General features: G+C 35.0%; 1 protein-coding gene across 3 annotated transcripts in view; it reads left to right on the top strand.

Annotated features, from left to right (window-relative positions):
- The window catches only part of CSMD3 (CUB and Sushi multiple domains 3), a 1,097,518-nt gene that overhangs the window by 436,067 nt on the left and 643,559 nt on the right, over nt 1–17,892 (top strand). For all 3 annotated transcript variants that reach the window (XM_060116495.1, XM_060116494.1, XM_060116493.1), the window contains one exon: nt 896–983. In XM_060116495.1, coding sequence (XP_059972478.1) covers nt 896–983 — 88 coding nt within the window. The remainder of the gene's footprint in view (nt 1–895; nt 984–17,892) is intronic.

The following is a 17,892-nucleotide window of genomic DNA, read 5'->3' as shown; positions in this document are numbered from 1 at the left end:
TCTCTACTCAGGTCCCATTCTTTTATTTAAAACGCAGATAAGTTGATGAAGAGGAAAATAGAAGTTACTCTCTAATTCACTATAAGATTGAATTCATGAAACAATATCACTCAGATATTTCAGACCTTGTCTGGTTTAATGATCTTCCCATTTGAAAAAAAAGCGCTATCTTGGGGAATTATTTATTTACTGTGATCACATTCACTGAAAATATTAATAAATCTTTTTAATAATTGGGTGTTCTGAAGAAACTGCTGAAAGTGTACAATGGCTAAGTAAAACACAGTCATGGAAATTGTTAAAGGGTAAAACCCTTAGTTTGATTTTCATCATTATATCATAATTCAATGACATGCTTGATAATTTGTGCCACAGTTTTACTTTCACATTGGCAGACTAAATTCTTTGTTATATACCAAATAAAAAGTGGTAATAACCTTAAACTTTTTTCCACAGGGTCTTATTTTTCTGTTGCAACTTTAAAAATAATAAGTACCCAAACGACACTGCCCTAACTGGTGGTGACTTCTCTACTGACAATAATTAATGGAAACTCTGGCACTGATACCCTGGGAGTGCATTACAAGAGATTTCACTATTTGATAGTAATTAAAAATAAAGTGTTAATTGTTAATGTGTTAATATTCAGATTAGTAAGTCATTGAATAGGAACATGAAACTTACTTTCTTATATGTCCACAAATAGAAAAAAATGTTTTTGTCCTCATTATTGGTTTATCAAACTATATTTAACTTTCTATATATAAACTATAGTGGTTACAATAACAAAATACAAGAATATATTTTATGTACAACTTTAAATGAATATCATCCTTGTTTTTCTAATCATATATGTTTTGATTATTTTTTTCTTTTCTTTTTCCTGTTGTTCCAGTAAATGAGGGAGGTATTAAAACAGCTTCCAATTTATGCCCAGATCCAGGAGAACCAGAAAATGGGAAGAGAGTTGGATCAGATTTTAGGTAAGATTTTAAATTGTTTATTTCAGTATTTATTTTCTTAAGGTTTATTTTAATTTTAACTTCAAATATAACTAATAATATGGAGATGAAGACCTGGTGACTTAAAAGTGTGGCAGCTAGATTTCATTGATGCGTTACCATTAATAATATTTCATTATTTTAAAGTGACTAATCAAATTTATTAGGATACTTTTTGGCTTTTAAATGATTAATCTGTTGTCATGTAGTAAGTGAAAAATCATGGGATTTGATTTGAAAGACATGAGTTTGAATTCAACTTCTATTGCTTATTAATTGTCTGATCTTTGGTAAGTTATTCAATCCTGTATGCCTGAGTTTCCTCTTCTATAACATGTATATCAAATTTACCACATAGAATGGTGAGTTTCATATGAGGTACTACCTGTGAAACCTTCCTGCAAATGTTCTATAAACATTTTATATGTAATTTTTAGAAGTAAATGTAACTTGAATAAGTTTTATCTCTATCTTAAAATTAGTATTTATTTTAAAATTTGAAATTAGCTTACTTACAACCTAGAAAATGTATGTAGTAGACTATGGTAGCCATTAACTTACACTCTCAAACAATATTTTTTTAAAAATCTTGAACTTTCATTAGTCCTCTGTAACATTTTACAAATAAAAGATACAAAAAATTCCTATAAAATAGTAAGCGATAATTTAGTTAACATTCACAAATACTTATTTTCACAAAATATTCATGATATATTAAATTTAAAAAATGATAATGGTTATAGGTACACATACCACACATTTACAGTCTTTTCTTCTTTATATTGTTTGTATAAAGGACAAATGCTGTGCTAAAGAATATCCCTATGAATAAAAGATAGTTCTTATAATAAAGGCCTGTGAAAATTTTGTCCCCGTGGATCATTCAAGTTGACTTAAAGTTATATTTTGGTATACTTGCAATGTAAAACAATATTAGTTCAATATGAATAAAATTGTAATTTTCTAAAAATTTTACAGAACTTTCTTTAACTAGCCTGATAATTAATATGGATAATAATGTTTGAAAAAATCACACTAGAAAGAAATTCAAAAGACCTGGGAAACTAGTCAGTCTGATCTTAATAAAGTAAGTGACTATATTAAAAATCAACTAAATCTCTCAACCTCAATAATTAAAAATGATATTTCTTAGACTGCAGAGTGGTCAACCGTTTACTTAGTATTTTTACACGTATTCTTTATTTATTATAAAATACTATAAGGTGTTTATTATTTTATTCCCACTTTACAAATAAGAAAACTGACACTCTGTTTATCCAGCTAATAATTTGATGGAATTGAAATTTGAACTCATTACATCCTGATTCTAAATCCTGACCCTTTAATCAGTATATTACATTATGCTTTGAAACCAAACTTCATTCACATCCCATCCTTGCAATAAACTGTCTTGTCTTCTCCAAGAGTTGGTTTCGTCACATCTAAAAATGAGGATAATAATACTTGTTTCATGGATTGAGGGAAAGATTACATGAGATAACGTATGCATGGTAGTAATCATAAAGCTTAAGACAAATAAATATTCAATTAATTCTAACTTCTATTATAGTATGATAAGATAAATGAAATAGTTATTATTAATATTAATATTTATTTGGTCTCACTTTTTGCAAAAATATGTTTATTAGAAATATACTTAATAGGAATATAGTGAGTTAAATTACCTTTTAGTGGATTTCAAATCATAAGATTATCTTACAGTCATGTTTCAGGACCCTGATAGATGTTGGTCATCAAGAAGCTCACAGTCAGGCTAAGATATAATAGAGTCATTATAATTTAAGAACATGTGAAATGTCATGGAGACAGAGGAGGTATGGTATTTTGGGCAGCTAGGAGATGAGGGTCACAGAGGTAAATGTTGAGGTGGGTTATGAAGTATGATTGGAATCTGGTATAGAGAGGAAGAGAAATCCAGAGACCATTTATATGTTTATACATTCATTGTCTACATATATTGTTTACCTATTATGTACTGGCTTTGTACCAGGAACAAATAAAACACTTAACAGCAGACATAGTACATGCCCCCCATAGTTCTTCAAATTTAATGGCAAAAAAATACAATAAACAAATGAATCTCAAATTTTAAAAAGTACTGTGAAGTCAAAAAATAAAATAAAAAATCAAGCTTCTGGGCTTCCCTGGTGGTGCAGTGGTTGAGAGTCTGCCTGCCGATGCAGGGGACACGGGTTTGTGCCTCGGTCTGGGAAGATCCCACATGCTGCGGAGCGGCTGGGCCCGTGAGCCATGGCCGCTGAGCCTGTGCATCCGGAGCCTGTGCTCCGCAATGGGAGAGGCCACAACAGTGAGAGGCCCGCGTACCGCAAAAAAAAAAAAAAAAAATCAAGCTTCTGTGAAAGAGGATAAAGATGTCAGAGTGGGAATCCACCCAGTGTAAGAAGGTCCCACTTAATTCATTGATACCAGAAGGATTTTTTGCCTCTAGCCTACAGGAAAGGAAGAGCCTCACACTGAGGAAGAGCTTGATGATCCATTCCAGGAAAATAAAGATTAGAGAATCTAAATTATAGAATGTAACTTGAAGAAAAGCACAGAATACAATAGAAAAGCTATAGAATGAAGTTGAGGAGATGTAGGGAAAACAGATCTGTTCTTCAGAAGAAGCAAATTGGCAGTAATTCTGCTTAAGCTGCACTGAAGATATGTTTTGTTTTAAGCACACAGTGTTTTTAAAATATGTGAGTCAACATTTAAAAATCAGGAGATTTCACACACACACATACACACACGTGCGTGTGCACACACATTTTTTTATTTCCTTTTTAGATTTGGCAGGTAAAACCAATGTGCCTTCACTGCAACATCTACTGGCACCAATTAACAGATGTTCCCTTTAGGCTAAGCAAACTCTCTGGTTCACAGTGGTCACCCCTAGGCTTCTTCACTCATGTAGGTCACCTACCTATTATGGGAAGCTGTAAAGAGTTTTGAGAGAGAGAGAGCTGGTTCAATTTATATTTTCAGTACATCATGCTTTATACTTTAGGTAGATGGATTGAAGAAAACAAGTTTTAGTTAGAAGGCCAATGCAGCAGTCTGGGTTTAAGGTGGTAGAGACTTAGACTATGGTGATAGCAGTGAACTAGACAAACTCAAGATATCTTTTGGGTCTTGGACACTCAAAATTCTCAGTGTCCAATGATATTTGATGTGGAAAGTAAGAAAACAAAAAAGGATGATCCCTCATTTCCTCAGCTTGAACATCATGAAATTGGGGTAAATAATTATATTTAATTAAGTGTGGAAGTCCAGAGGTTTTTTGTTTGTTTGTTTGTTTGTTTGGGCTTTTTTTTTTTTTTTTGCGGTATGCGGGCCTCTCACTGTTGTGGCCTCTCCCGTTGCGGAGCACAGGCTCCGACGTGCAGGCTCAGCGGCCATGGCTCACGGGCCCAGCTGCTCCGCGGCATGTGGGATCCTCCCGGACCAGGGCACGAACCCGTGTCCCCTGCATTGTCAGGCAGACTCTCAACCACTGCACCACCAGGGAAGCCCCAGTCCAGAGGTTTTGAGGGAAAAAAAATGAGTTCTGTTTAGAGATTGTAAACTTCAAATGACTTAGAGATTTACAAGTGGGTATGTTAAGTTTATAGGTGAACATAATTAAAGTTCAGAGATAGCAAGGAAATATCAGTATGTAGATGTTATTAAGAATCCTAAAGCAGCATGAATAGATGACATCTGTTAGACAGTGTAGAATGGCGAGAGAATCTATGACATAGTCCAGAGTTCTATGTTATTTAATGATAAGATTGATTTTAAGAAGCTATCAAATCATTCTCACGAGTGGCAAGAGAAATAGGCATGAATGAAGCAAGGGAAGGAAGTCCTTTAAAAGGGGTCAGGAATTTTGAATACAATTGAAAATGATGAGGACAGAAGACTGTCTCTTAAATTTGACAACATGAAGGTTGTTGGCAAGAGTGATTTCATTGGAGTGACAGAGGTTGAAACAAATTGAAATAAGCTGAAGAGTGAATAGACAGTTCAGATAGGTAATAGCTTTGGAACATCAAATTGCATAAAGCAGAAGAATAATGGAGCAGTTCTATAGTCATTAGGAAGTCAAAAGAGATTTTCTTTTTAGAGATACAAGAAACCAGAGCATGTTTATTGGTTGATACAAATAATCCTGTAGAGAGGAAATTACTGATCATAGGAAAGATTCCTAGTGGGTATAAGTAAAGGAACATAACTTTTTCTGAGAAAATAAACATGATCCCAAGAACAGGAAGAGTGCTCTAGAGCCTGTGAGCCACAACTACTGAGCCCACGTGCCACAACTACTGAAGCCCGCGTTTCCTAGAGCCCATGCTCCGCAACAAGAGAAGCCACCACAATGAGAAGCCCGCGCACCGCAAAGAAGCCCCTGCTTGCTGCACTAGAGAAAGCCCATGCGCAGCAACGAAGACCCAATGAAGACACACACACAAAAAAGAGGTTTTGTGAAGGGAAAATGAGAGAGCCTATATTTAATACTTTTACTCTGGGAAGGCTGCATCAAGCAAGACCATCAAATTTATATATATATATATATATATATATATATATATATATATATATATATATATACATATATATATATATATATATATATATATATATGTAAATGAGAGAGAGAGAGATGGGAATTGATGGGAGAGGAACTTAGAGAGAAAAACTGGAAATAGTCATTACCCAATAGTGGGAGAGCAAGTTTGATATAGAAATATTACCTTGCTAAGTAATTTTGAGTGTCCTTTTGAGACTGATGATAATGAATCTGCCTAGTTATATGATTTCTATCTAGAATTACTAAGCTTCCCAGGTACAAGCATAAAAAGGATTGTGCAAAGGCATGATAAAATTCAGTGCATTCAGGAAATTTCTAGTGATTCTTCTAAGCATAACAAACAGAAACATGGATGTGGAGCAAAGAAAATTTCAAGCAGAGTTATAGGTTGGGGGTCCTTTACAAGATAAGTGGATTAGATCATCTTTCAAGTTCAGTTTCAGCTATAAACAAGACCGATTCAGAAATAGCGGGTAAAATATTTTTAATCTGTTTCAGAAGGGAAAGAAATATTTTTTTTTGTGTTTAAAAAAGTATAAAACGGTAATCATTCTTATATAAAAGGCTATGGGAAGCAACCCAAAGAATAAGAAAAGGAAAAGCAGGTAAAGGAATAGAAATCATTGACGAAAGATATACTGTGTCAGCTTATTTTGAAGCAATATACATTTAGTTAGGGCTTGAATTAACTCTCTGTTACTGGACCCCTATCATTTCAAAGGAAAATTAGCCTCTGTTAGGCAGGTACACGATGAATCACTACTTCTACATAGGGAAGCAGGCTTGGTTGTTGGATTGAAGCACCAGTCCCTGCCCCATAAATATTTGAACAAACAAACAACAAAGAAGCAAAAAACACAAAAATAACTCATGGCAATCTCTCCTGGTGCCCTTTACCCATTTATCTATGTAATACTCCAGTTCTTTGAGGTACCAGGGCTCACACATTTCTGCAATTTAGCAAACATCCAGGTAAGTGTAAGACGTCAGTCTCCCCAACCATTTAGTGCCTCTTTACTCACTGAATTGTCTTCTTGAAGCCTCCCTCCTAACTGGGTTGAGGTAGGAGTGGGGACCACCCACTCAAATGCTCCAGTTCCCTCCAAAGAAATTATACTTGCAAATTTTTCATTAATTGGTATCCTCAAATCTTCTGATCCATCCTTTCTGGAGCTAAGCTATGTGTTATTCTAATGATCTTGAATGAATTTTTTTTTAATACATCCTTAACAAATTCTACACAAATGTTCTGAAACCCCTCTTTTAGAATGTGTGAGCACATATCCTCATTTATCAGCCTTGGGTCTTCAGCTAAAACTGAAACAACCAGAAATGTCTCATTTGTTAACATACTTTTCCATAAATGATCATTTCTGAAGAAGGGAAAAATTGTGAAACGAGTCCTAATCCATCTGTACGTATGAAAAATTGATGAGGACCTAACCATAGACGATTTTTAAAACGAATGAATGGAAGTTCTAATAACAGAACATTAAACTGTTTATAAGCTGCATTTATTAAGATTTCATCTATAAATGTTTGTGTTTCTTTAATCTTAAAATTATTTGGCTTCTAAGATAAGCACACAAATATACATAAAGATAAATAAACTTTCGTTTATTGGCTTCTTAGCTGTTAAGAACATGTTTTTCTCTGTTACTCATATCTTAAAAAACTCTACCAAGACAATTTCTCAAGATTTGCCAATCACCATTGTTAATCTTATAGCAGCCCCTGAATGTATTGGCATAGGGTCTAGGGAGAGCAATTCTTATGCACTGGACTAGAATTCAGGTCTTATTTTCAAGTGCAATGTTATTTTCTTATAACACAAAAATTATTTAGGTAGTAGGGTGGCTTTCGATTTTTTAAATTGGAAACACCATTTCCTAGCAAACCAAACTTAAAACTTGGTAGTAATTATAAGCAGCCAGGGGCAGGGTGGGGGTGAGGGGCAGACAGGTAACTAGGAACAGTTGTTTATAGCACCAAACACCACTGATTCTTTTTTTTTGTGGGGGGGGTGTTTTTTTATTGTTTTAATTTTTATTGGAGTATAGTTGATTTACAATGTTGTGTTAGTTTCAGGTGTACAGCAAAGTGAATCAGTTTCATATACATATATCCACTCTTTCTTAGATTCTTTTCCCATACAGGCTATTACAGTGTATTCAGTAGAGTTCCCTGTGCTATACAGTAGGTCTTTATTAGTTATCTATTTTATATATAGTAGTGTATATATGTCAATCCCAATCTTCCAATTTATCCCTCCCCACCCCATTACCCCCTGGTAACCATAAGCTTGTTTTCAACATCTGTGACTCTACTTCTGTTTTGTAAATAAGTTCATATGTACCCATTTTTTTAGATTCCACATATAAGTGATATCATATGATATTTGTCTTTCTCTGTGTGACTTACTTCACTCAGTATGACAATCTCTAGGTCCATCCCTGTTGCTGCAAATGGCATTATTTTGTGTTTTTTTATGGATGAGTAATAGTCCATTGTATCTATGTACCACATCTTCTTGATCCATTCCTCTGTTGATGGACATTTAGGTTGCTACCATGTCCTGGCTATTGTAAATAGTGCTGCAATGAACATTGGGATGCATGTATCTTTTTTTTTTTTTTTTAATAAATTTATTTATTTTTGGCTGTGTTGAGTCTTCGTTTCTGTGCGAGGGCTCTCTCCAGTTGCGGCGAGCGGGGGCCACTCTTCATCGCGGTGCGCGGGCCTCTCACTGTCACGGCCTCTCCCATTGCGGAGCACAGGCTCCAGACGCACAGGCTCAGTAGTTGTGGCACACGAGCTTAGTTGCTCCGCGGCATGTGGGATCTTCCCAGACCAGGGCCCGAACCCGTGTCCCCTGCATTGGCAGGCAGACTCCGAACCACTGCGCCACCAGGGAAGCCCCATGTATCTTTTCAAATTATGGTTTTAGAGGGAACCTACCTCAACATAATAAAAGCCATGAACAACAAATCCACAGTGAACATCATTCTCAGAGGTGAAAAACCACTGATTTTTCTTTTGAAGTATCTCTAGAGTCCAAGCCCTCATCCATTGCCACTTCTATTCTTTTAGCTCAGATTTGATTAAATCCCTAACAATTCCTGCAGGCTTCAAGGTTTCAGTGTAATGTCACTCAATACAATCAATAAACTACCAAAACCATAAATAAAAATATATAAATTGATTGATTAGAATCAAAATGTCAGTGTCCTTTGGTCTATAAATTCGGAGGCTAGGAGAGAAGGGATTAATTAAAGTACTTCTAAAAGTTTTTGTTTGTGGTGTTTTTGTTTGTTTGTTTGTTTTTACTTAAACATTGCAAAGCCTAGTTAGAACTGCTTTGAAATTTGAAGCAGGTAACTTGTCATATGTTACCTGCCATCCTATAATAAAATAGCATTGCCTTTTCTATTCGTTTATCTTACACTATTTTATAGTACTCATCACCCCTGAAGTAATGTATATGTATTTTATTTTTATGTTTTCTGTCAAGCTCCACTAGAATATTGGCTGTAACCGTTCATGGGCTTTGTTTGGTACAGTATCAACTTCACTGAAATTAAGTTTTAGCCACTCAATAAATACTTGTTTTTTAAACAAATGGGATCTTAAGAAATTTATGAAATCACTAATCTTTCAAGATTTAGACTATATAAAGCATTTTCAAGACAGAACACTAGGTAGGCATACACACAGTTTCACTTCATAATGTATATAAATATTATTTTCATAATATTTTATAAATACCACAGCAAAAATATTACTTTTAAAAGGCATGCAAAAACTTGAAAGAGCAAATTAAATACAAAGATGAAAAATAGTAAAAAGTAGAGTAGATATAAATGAAAGTGAACAAGAAATTAATAGAGAAAAATCCATAAAACCAAAAGGTAGTTTTATTGAAAATATCAATAAAATTGATAATCTCTAGAGACAGACTAATCAAAGAGGGAGAGAGGGAGAGAGAGAGGGAAAGAGAAAAGAGAGTAAGAGAAGAGATACAATCCACGAATATTAAAGGATAATATTATGAGCAACTCTGTGCCTACAAATTTGATAATTTAGGTTATATTGATGGATTTCTTGAAAAACACAATCTATAAAATTCTCACAGAAATAAATCATCTGAAATGACCTAAAACTATTAAAGAAATTAAATCAATAATTAAACCCTTCCATTGGTGGGAATGTAAATTGGTACAGCCACTATGGAGAACAGTAAAAACTAAAAATAGAAGTACCATATGACCCAGCTACCCCACTCCTAGGCATATACCCAGAGAAAACCATAATTCGAAAAGATACATACCTCCCAATGTTCATTGCAGCACTATTTACAATAGCCAGGACATGGTAGCAACCTAAATTTCCATCAACAGAGGAATGGATAAAGGTGATGTGGTACATATATATATAATGGACTATTACTCAGTCATAAAAGAGAACAAAATAATGCCATTTGCAGCAACAAGGATGGACCTAGAGATTGTCATACTGAGTGAAGTAAGACAGAGAAAGACAAATATCATATGATATCACTTATATGTGGAATCTAATAAAAGGGTACAGATTAAATTACAAAACAGAAGTTATAGCCACAAATGTAGAAAACAACCTTATGGTTACCAGAGGATGGGGGGGGATAAATTGGGAGATTGGGATTGACATATGCACAATACTATATATAAAATAGATAACTAATAAGAACCTACTGTATAGCACAGAGAACTCTACTCAGTACTCTGTAATGGCCTATATGGGGAAAGAGTCTAAAAAAATGATTGCATATATTCACTGATTCACTTCACTGTACATGTGAAAATAACACAATATTGTAAATCAAATATACTCCAATAAATTTTTCTAAATAAAATAAATTTAAAAATAAACCTTCCAAAATAGCAAACATCAGGCCCAAATTGATTCACTGGTGAATTTTAAGAAACATTTAAAGAGTAAATGATACCAATTCTCTACAGTCTCTTCCAGAAAAATAGAAGGAGTACTTTCAAACTCATTTTACGAGTCCTCACTACCCTAATACAAAAATCAAAGACATTGCTACAAAGGAAAATCTCAAACCAATATGTCCAATGAACATAGATGCAAAATTTTTCAGAAAATATTAACAGATTATGTTTGACAATGTATTAAAAGATGTATACAGCATGACTAAATGGGATTTATTCCAGGTATAGAGGGCTGGCTTGACATTCAGAACTCAAGTCATCTCATAAGTGGGCTAAAAAAGAACATCATATCACCATTGCAATAGAATGAAGAAAAAATAAAAATTGACAAAATCCAACCCTCTCAGAAAACTACAGAGCAAAGAGAACTTTATCAATTTGTTAAAGAACATCTAGTACTACAAATATGCAGCTAACATGATAATACTTAGTGGTGAGAAACTTTTTCCCAAGATCAGAAACAAAACAAGAATTTCCCCTCTCACCACTCTTTTTCAACATCATACTGAAAGTCTTAGCTAATACACTAAGACATGAAAAGGAAATAAAAGGTTTATAAATTTGGAAGGAAGAAATGAAACAAACTTTTTTCTTGCAGATTTTATGATTGTCTATGTAAAAAGTTCCAAAGAATCAACAAAGAAACCTGTGGAACTAGTAAGTGATAATAACAAGGTTTTACGATACATATACAAAAGTTAATTGTTTTTTTTGTATACCAGCAATGAACAAGTGGAACTTGAAATTAAAAGCACTGTATCATTTACATTAGCACCAAAAAATAAAAATAAAAAAGACAGACTTAGATTTAAATATAAAAAAATATTTACAAGACCTATATGAGGAAAATGACAAAATTCTGATTAAAGAAATCAAAGATCTAAATCAATGGAGAAATATTCCAGGTTCATGTATGGGAAGAATTAATATTAGTAAGATGTCAGATCTCTCCAACTTGAGGTATAACTTCAGTGTTATCCCAATGAAAATCCAAGAAAGTTATTTTGTGTCCATCAACAAAATAATTCTAATATTTATATAGAAAGGCAAAGACCCAGAATAGCCTACATGATATTGAAGAACAAAGTTCCTCAGGAAGAGGGTGAGGGATGAGTAGGTAAACTCATTTGGGACAGTGAAACTATTCTGTATGATACTGTACAGGTGAATACATGACATTATGCATTTGTCAAAACCCATAGAATACAAAGAGTGAACCCTAGTATAAATGTGGACTTAATTAATTAAGTGTATCAATATTGGTGTGGTTCATCAACTGTAAAAAATGTACCCCACTGTACCCCACTAATGCAAGATGGTAATAATAGAAGAAACTGTGTTTGTGTGTGCATGTGTGTGTTGGGGGGGAAGAAGGGTGCATATAGGAACCTCTGTACTTTCTTTGCATTTTTTTTATAAATGTGAAATTGCTCTGAAATATAAAGTCTATTAAAAATGAAACAAAAACATACAAGCAATTTTATATTTTGAACTGAGTGATATATATCTGTATGCATGCACACATACATGCATATGTTTTTTTTTTACTATAATATATTAAAATACTTCTCTAGAATATTGATATAATAACCTCAAACATTTAATTCTCCTGGCATGGCAGTAATTTCTGAGAAGGAGAACTTTAGAAGGAAGGAAAAGAGATATTTCAATTGAGACATGTATTTTTTGACAGATAAGAACATCTTCCCCATCTCAGTTTCCATGGCCACAATTGTAGTTAACCCTTTTCAAACATTGTTAGGTAATTCAGTGTCAGCTTTACTAGCTGCAGATTCTTTCTCTTTTCATCCATGTACAAGTTATTATCACATTAGTCTTCCAAAAACATCTGCAATAATTTTTTTTTCAACTCAAACACCAGCAGAGCTTTCCTATGGACTACTTATTCACAAACTACTCAATTTTGGCATTTAAAACATCTCAAAATATATCCAGTGTTGCCACATTTATCTGCCAACAATATATATATATATTTTTTTGCGTTACGCGGGACTCTTACTGTTGTGGCCTCTCCCGTTGCGGAGCACAGGCTCCGGACGCGCAGGCTCAGCGGCCATGGCTCACAGGCCCAGCCGGTCCGCGGCATGTGATCCTCCCAGACCGAGGCAGGAACCCATGTCCCCTGCATCAGCAGGCGGACTCTCAACCACTGTGCCACCAGGAAAGCCCTGCCAAAAATATTTTTATGGTGACAAATTACCCTCACATAGTTTGCCTCACATATGTCTGATTTTGCCTGACTTCTCCACTAGGTTTTGTTGTTTCTTCCTCCTGGAATATTTTATCCCAGCATTTTTGCCTGTGTCATCTTCTGCATTCTTCAAGGACTCACTTAAAATCCTCCTTCCTAAAGCTTTACTTATTTCCACAATCTGTTACAATCTGGTTAACTCCTCCAGCATTGTGTGTATCTTCATTATAGTACTTAAAATATTTTTCCCTTGTCTTGTAGAAACTTTTCTAAGTGTAAAAATCCTTGGAATCAGAAATAAGATTATTCATATTTCTGTATGCCTGATGAAGAGAGTTCAATAACTGTAGTGAATTGAATGGCTTACAACAGCAGCTTCAGAATTTTTCCATTAATTTCTCTGATCATATGACCTTATAGCAGGACTTCAAACTCATCATAAAACTAAATGATTTATAGGCAGCAGTTGCTGAAACAGAAACATTCTTGTATGTAGAAAATCAATATTTTTTAATCACTGAGGAAATATATAAGAAAATCCTTGGGAAAGTATGGCATCTTATAGACTTGTATTTTACTTACCATTTTATGCTTTAATCTCCAAGGTGAGAGTCCCAGAATCTGTTTTGAAATTTTAAAAGCTTTCTTTCTAATTTGAAATTCCTGTGGAACATAACAGGCTTTTAAAGGGAGAAATGCTGCCAAAGAGATATTGAAGCTGCCAGCAGTTTCTATGATGAAAAATAAATTAAAAATTTAAATGTCTTTTAAAATTATAACTAAATGTCTGGGAAAGCTCAGCCTCCGAGATTCTTAAGTTTCACAGACTTTACTTCTGCAGGAAAGGCCTTGTCTGATACTTTTCCTTTCAAGAGATGTCACCCAGTAGGGACATGAATTTGTCTTCTTGAGAGCAAAGAATAATGTTGGATCCAAAATTTGGGTTTTCATTTGGATTATTAAAACACTGGTAAATCTTGGGATTGAAACAGCAGGGAATATGTTTCTCATCTGGTAATATTAAAACACAACTATAATAAGGAAAGGCTGACTATCATGATGTAAATCTATCACACTTTTAAATGTGGATCCATCTTCACCCGTTCTCCTAGCATGAGATGTATAAATATGGTTTGTATGCTCATTTATATATCTAACTTTGATAATTGCAAAGACGTCATTAATAGAAACTTCAAAGGTGTTCTGTCTCTTCCCACAAAATATCTTCCGAAGAGTAGCCTACACATGTGGCACTTCCTTCCTCACCACATAGGTATTTCCTAATATTTTGTAATCTGACTTTTTGTATCATCTCTTAAATTACTAATGACTTTTCCATCCCTAAATTAAGTTAATTTTCTCACTGCTCATTTCCCTTGACCCTTCTGTCACTGTTGCAATCTCTTTTTGGGGTCTTTGAATGACCAAAAAATATCTTGGTTTCCGTGAATTTACTCTCTGACCACCCATTTTTCACTCTTTTCTTGAGGAATTCACTTTCTCCTCCCATTCCCTAAAAAGTAAACATTCCTCAGTGTTCCATCTTCAAAACTCCCCTCTTCTACTATATATTCAGCTTTAAGAATAGCATTACTTCTGAAGGATTCAGTAATTATGACTTTCCATGTTTCTCTCAGGTCTTTATTATTTTCATTCTTCTGAGATTTAGATATTTATTATTTTAACTTAAAACAATTGAACTGGTCTTTTCTCCACAACACATATACATCATTACGAGTGAGAGAGCATGGAATTTGGAATTAATTGGACTTAATTTTAGATGCTGCCACTCTTTTATTAGACTTAGAGAAGCTCTTTATTCTCCCCAAAGTTCTGTTTCTTTTTCAATAAAAATGGAAAGAGTAACACCAAATTGTACTGTTTTAGCGAAGGACTAGATTATCTAACAGTCATAAAATTGCGTAGTGAAGTACCCAGGATAAAGTAGAGCTTTTTCTTTCTCTTTTTTATTTTCTTATGATTTTCTCAGTGAATTCAGATTTTAAAATCTTCACTCTTTCTCCAAATCCTGCAACCTGTTGATTCTACCTCTTCAATCGTGTTATTTTCAATTCATATTGCCTCCATCCTACTTTATACGCTTAAAACTTCTCACCATTGCGAATGCAATGGTCTCTTATTCTATTGCAAGATGTATTACACTTGGCTTTCAGATAAAGATTCTTATTATATAGCTACTGATACATTACCCCTGGATCAAAAACTTGTATCTCCCACGGCTCATTGAATTAAGAAATTATATCAGTTATCACACACATACATATAGCATACATTAACTTAAAAGAACTTTCATGTCATTATTTTGTTACTATTTAAAACATTGTGTGTGTCAATATTGCTATTTTGCTAATAAGTAAACTTGTATGCCAGAAGTTTGCACACTTAGCAGTAATAAAAGTATGCCTTGAACGTAGAGCTTATGGCTTGCAATTTGGTGCTCTTCCCTGCTCACTTATACATTTGCATTCTAGCATTTAAATTTCTCCTTAATACAGTCCAAACCTAACTTTCTGACATTATATTTCTATTTCTACCATATTGTGTTACAGACTGCTAAATGTGCCTCTTCAGAACATAAATCATTTTAGTTGTGTGATGCATATTTTTAGAAAGAAACATTAAAAAAAACACAAACTACTATTTCCTGAAACTAACCATTTGCTTAAGGCAAACTGTTCTTCCAAATGCCTCTACACTTTATCAGCTCAGTAATTTAGCACATGCTTTTCTCTCTTCCTAGAATATGTTTGACTATAAGAATCTCATCCATTCTTCAAATGGACTTTCTTCTTCCTTGGTTTCCCATAACTTGTATCAATGCTGTCCTGGATCATATGGCTTGAATGGTATTCACTGTGTGCTTCTCTTACCACAATACTGGAATTTATTCTGTTTTTTGAAGGCAGGTATTGTCTTATTACGTATTTCATCACCAAGTCAAAAACAGTTTAGATGCTTAAGAAAAGCTTGCTTATTTGAATTTGAGCATAAGAAAAGCTTGCTGATTTGAATTCGAGTAAACTTGTACTGCAGCCTTCCTCTGGTGTTATGTTTCAAGACCAGTACAGTTAAGACTTATCATTACTATCATTGTCTCTATGGAAGGTTGTTTCTGGCCTCTTTGACAGAGTTCCATAAAAGACATATTACCTATGTCTGAAAACAAAGAGCAATGAAAGCATAAATACTCTATTGTTGCGTGGGGCCCAGATTGCACAGGACAATATCATCATATTAAAAGTAGCTCTAGGGCTTCCCTGGTGGCGCAGTGGTTGAGAGTCCGCCTGCCGATGCAGGGGACACGGGTTTGTGCCCTGGTCCAGGAAGATCCCACATGCCACGGAGTGGCTAGATCTGTGAGCCATGGCCGCTGGGCCTGTGCGTCCAGGGCCTGTGCTCTGCAACAGGAGAGGCCACAACAGTGAGAGGCCCACGTACCGCAAAAAAATAAAAAAAAATAAAACTAGCTCTAATTTTAAAAAGTCTACTTTAAGTTGCATAAATATATAGAAGAAATAGTAAGCCTAGATTTTTGAAAGTTATTCCAAGTATGTTTATCTAAGCTGATAGGACATTTAGGAAATATGAGTTGTGAAAATTCTTGACATGGGTAGGCAATCTTAAAAGAGAACACAAATAACAAACCTTAGTCCTTACACTGTACATACTTACTGAGGAGCTTAGCACTTTATCTATACTTTGTCTGCTTTATCCTCATTGTTTCCTCATTACTGGAGGGGAAAAACAAGCTGTTATTCCAATGTTACAGTAAAAATATTAAAAAGAAAAAGTGATACAAGAAATAGTTTGAGGCTACGAATAATTTAAATCATCATAATATTTCATTGAAATAAAATTTAAAATATACATATTTAGAAATATATTAAAATATTCCGTTTAAGACAAATTTTTTTTTTTCTTTTTTTTTTTTCTTCTTTTTGCGGTATGTGGGCCTCTCACTGTTGTGGCCTCTCCCGTTGCGGAGCACAGGCTCCGGATGCGCAGGCCCAGCGGCCATGGCTCACGGGCCCAGCCACTCCGCGGCATATGGGATCCTCCCAGACCGGGGCACGAACCCGTATCCCCTGCATCGGCAGGCGGACTCTTAACCACTGCGCCACCAGGGAGGCCCAAGACAAAATTTTTGATGAATAAAATATGGATAAAGTATTTCTGCTTGTGTAATGTGGGGATATTTTGTGTATACTAATAGTAATTTCAGATCTATAAAAAATGAGATTGTTTCATGTATTTTATTCTGTATATTATTAAATGACAATATTTTGAAAAAAGCTATAATAAAAATATATATTTAAGGATCTCTCCTAATTTGCCAGCAATATGATAGAGTGAAGGATGTGAAATCATCTCTTCTTACAAAAACAAAATCACAAATAACTGCTGAACAACCACAGACAAAAAAACCCAAAAAACAATGCTGGAACCTACCAAAAAAGATACCCTACATCTAAAGAAAAAGGAGAAGCCAAAATGAGACAGTAGGAAGGGCACAATTGTAATAAAATCAAATCCCATACCCGCTGGGTGGGAGACCCACAAACTGGAAAATAATTATACCACAGAAGTTCTCTCACAGGAGTGAAAGTCCTGAGCCCCACGTCAGGCTTCCCAGCCTGGGGGTTTGGTAATGGGAGGAGGAGCCCCCAGAGAATTTCTCTTCGAAGGCAGAAGGGTTTCATTGTAGAAATTTCACAGGATTGGGGAAAATAGAAACTCCACTTTTGGAAGGTACACACAAGGTCCCGTGTACACCAGGACCCAGGAAAATAAACAGTGACCTCATAAGAGACTGGGCCAGACCTACCTGCTAGTATTGGAGGGTCCCCTGTGGAGTCAGGGGACAGCTATGGCTCACTGTGGGGACAGAGACACGGGCAGCGGCAGTTCTGTTGAATACTAATTGGTGTGAGCCCTCCTGGAGGCCACCATTTCCTCCCCAAGACCTGGCCCCACCCAATAGCCTGTAGGCTCCACTGCTGGGACACCTCAGGCCAAACAACCAACAGGGTGGAAACACAGCCCTACCCATCAGCAGACAGGCTGCTTAAAGTCTTC

Source organism: Mesoplodon densirostris, chromosome 13 (assembly GCF_025265405.1).
Source record: "Mesoplodon densirostris isolate mMesDen1 chromosome 13, mMesDen1 primary haplotype, whole genome shotgun sequence".
Lineage (NCBI taxonomy): Eukaryota > Metazoa > Chordata > Mammalia > Artiodactyla > Ziphiidae > Mesoplodon > Mesoplodon densirostris.
This window is presented reverse-complemented; position numbering and strand designations above follow the sequence as displayed.